The following is a 2229-nucleotide window of genomic DNA, read 5'->3' on the forward strand; positions in this document are numbered from 1 at the left end:
ATACACATAAATACAAAGATATACTGTACATGTGGAAAATGTCGGCAGCCGTTCTTGCCTTGGTAAGGCTGCTTGGCATGAAGAAACGTACCGAACGATAAGCTCTCAGACTCGGACACTGTATTAGCTGAGCCGTAAGCTGGACGTGACTTCTGAGAATTGCAGGCCCCTTGCGGCTCCTGGAACACACTGGTGGAAAGGAATCAACCTTGAAGAAGCTACAAGCTCAGCCGGCGGTGTGAGTGACCACAAAATTTGGCTGTTTGGAATCACCACTGAGACGTACCAGCAGAACTATGAAGGCAGACATGAAAATTAAGCAGTCTGCCTGACCCAAAATAAATTTGTTATCTTTATGGAAGTTTCTGGCAGCATCCACAGACAACTCACTGCCCTTGTTGGCTTCCTCATGCAAAAAATGTATTATGGTGTCATCAGTATGTTGCTATTCTATGTGCTGACGTAATTTTTTCGCAACGTCCACACTGTGTCCCATCTAGGACACAATGGGAGATTTGATTTTTTTACACCTCCCCTCCACCTCGTGTTTCTTTTTCCTTATCTGAAAATAAGGCTGCGCCTCTTGAGGTTGACGGCCTCAGTCACCTCCATCTCCCCATATCTGTTTGTTTATGTTTTCTCGGACGAGCTGTACTGAAGTGTAATTTCCTTGTTCTTCGGTGCAATGACAATAAAAAAGCTGATTCTGATATACACATAAATACAAACATATACACATACTGTTCATGCAAACCTATACACATACTGTACATACAAACATATACACATACTGCACATAAAAACATATACACATACTGTACCTGCAAACATATACACATACTGTACATACAAACATATACACATACTGTACCTGAAAACATATACACATACTGTACATACAAACATATACACATACTGTACATGCAAACATATACACATACTGTACATTCAAACATATACACATATTGTACCTGCAAATATATACATATACTGTACATGCAAACAAGTACACATATTATACCTGCAAACATATATGCATACTGTACATACAAACATACTCACATACCCAACAACTGACCTACAGGTAATAATGCATTCACTAAACAATCAAGTGGAATTTTTGAGTTACATTTTAAAGATTAGTTGTGTATTTATTTATTCATTCTTTCATTCTGTATGTTAAGATCTACCCCCACCTCCAGAGCCCCCACCAGAGGAAGTCAGGCTCCAAGGGCCCCAGGGGCTTTTGGAGCCCAGCAACAGGACAGAGAGCTCCCTGTTGTCCCTGGAGAAGAGGGAGTACAGCAGCAGCAGCCACAAGAGGAAAGAGCCTGGACAAAGACATGCTGGCAGTAAGAAGCTGTGTTTGTGTGTGTGTGTGTGTGTGTGTGTGGGTTGGTGTGCGTGTGTATGTGCACATCTTCATCCCTGAAAGAGTGACCGCTGGCCTGGAGATGAGTGTTGACTGCCGAGTTCTGGCCTGATGATGTTGATCTTCTGTGCTGGGCTAACCTTTTGGCCAGTGGCTGTTTAGTTTCCCCGATGTAAGACTGATCACAGCCCTCCTGACACTGAACAGCATACACAATATTACTCTGTTTGTGCCGGGGGACCGGATCTTTGGGATGAACCAGTCTTTGCCGTAATGTATTTTGGGGTTTAAAAGCCACTGAGACGTTATGTTTAGAAAATAAACGTCTCAGTTTCTCTGATACTCCCTCAACATATAGAATGACCACTGGTCTGGGTCTGGGTTCCTCCTTTTCACCTGTTGGCTGACTGGAGTCCTGTTTGGGTTTCTTCGCTGCTTTCAAGAAGGCCCAGTTAGGATATCCACATCATTGCTCTAGAGCCTGTCTTGTGTGGGATTTCTCCTTCTGCCTGGCTCCTGAGTTAGTGGGGACGCTGTCTGCTCTGTGGTACAGAGTCCTGATGACTCCTAACTTGTGCTCCAAAGGGTGATGGGAGTCAAACTGCAAATACTGGTCTGTGTGGGTGGGTTTGCAATACACCTCAGTTTGCAAATGTCCTCTATCAGAGACTGAGACCTCACAGTCCAAGAAAGCCAGCCTGCCATTTTTTACATCTTCTCGTGTGAACTTGATGTACAAAGTATTTATCCACAGAGTTGATGTGGTCAGTAAAATGTTGGACTTCCTGAGATTTAATTTTAACCCAGGTGTCGTCAACATACCTGAAGCAATGACTTGGTGGTGTCCCTGAAAAGGA

The 2229-nt window shown here is 43.5% G+C and overlaps 1 protein-coding gene across 1 annotated transcript in view; it reads left to right on the plus strand.

Annotated features, from left to right (window-relative positions):
• The window catches only part of LOC119420261 (roundabout homolog 3), a 66868-nt gene that overhangs the window by 56870 nt on the left and 7769 nt on the right, over positions 1 to 2229 (plus strand). The window contains exon 9 of the mRNA XM_037687650.1: positions 1185 to 1352. Coding sequence (XP_037543578.1) covers positions 1185 to 1352 — 168 coding nt within the window. The remainder of the gene's footprint in view (positions 1 to 1184; positions 1353 to 2229) is intronic.

Source organism: Nematolebias whitei, chromosome 14, assembly GCF_014905685.2.
Source record: "Nematolebias whitei isolate Nwh7 chromosome 14, NemWhi1, whole genome shotgun sequence".
Taxonomy (NCBI): Eukaryota; Metazoa; Chordata; class Actinopteri; order Cyprinodontiformes; family Rivulidae; genus Nematolebias; species Nematolebias whitei.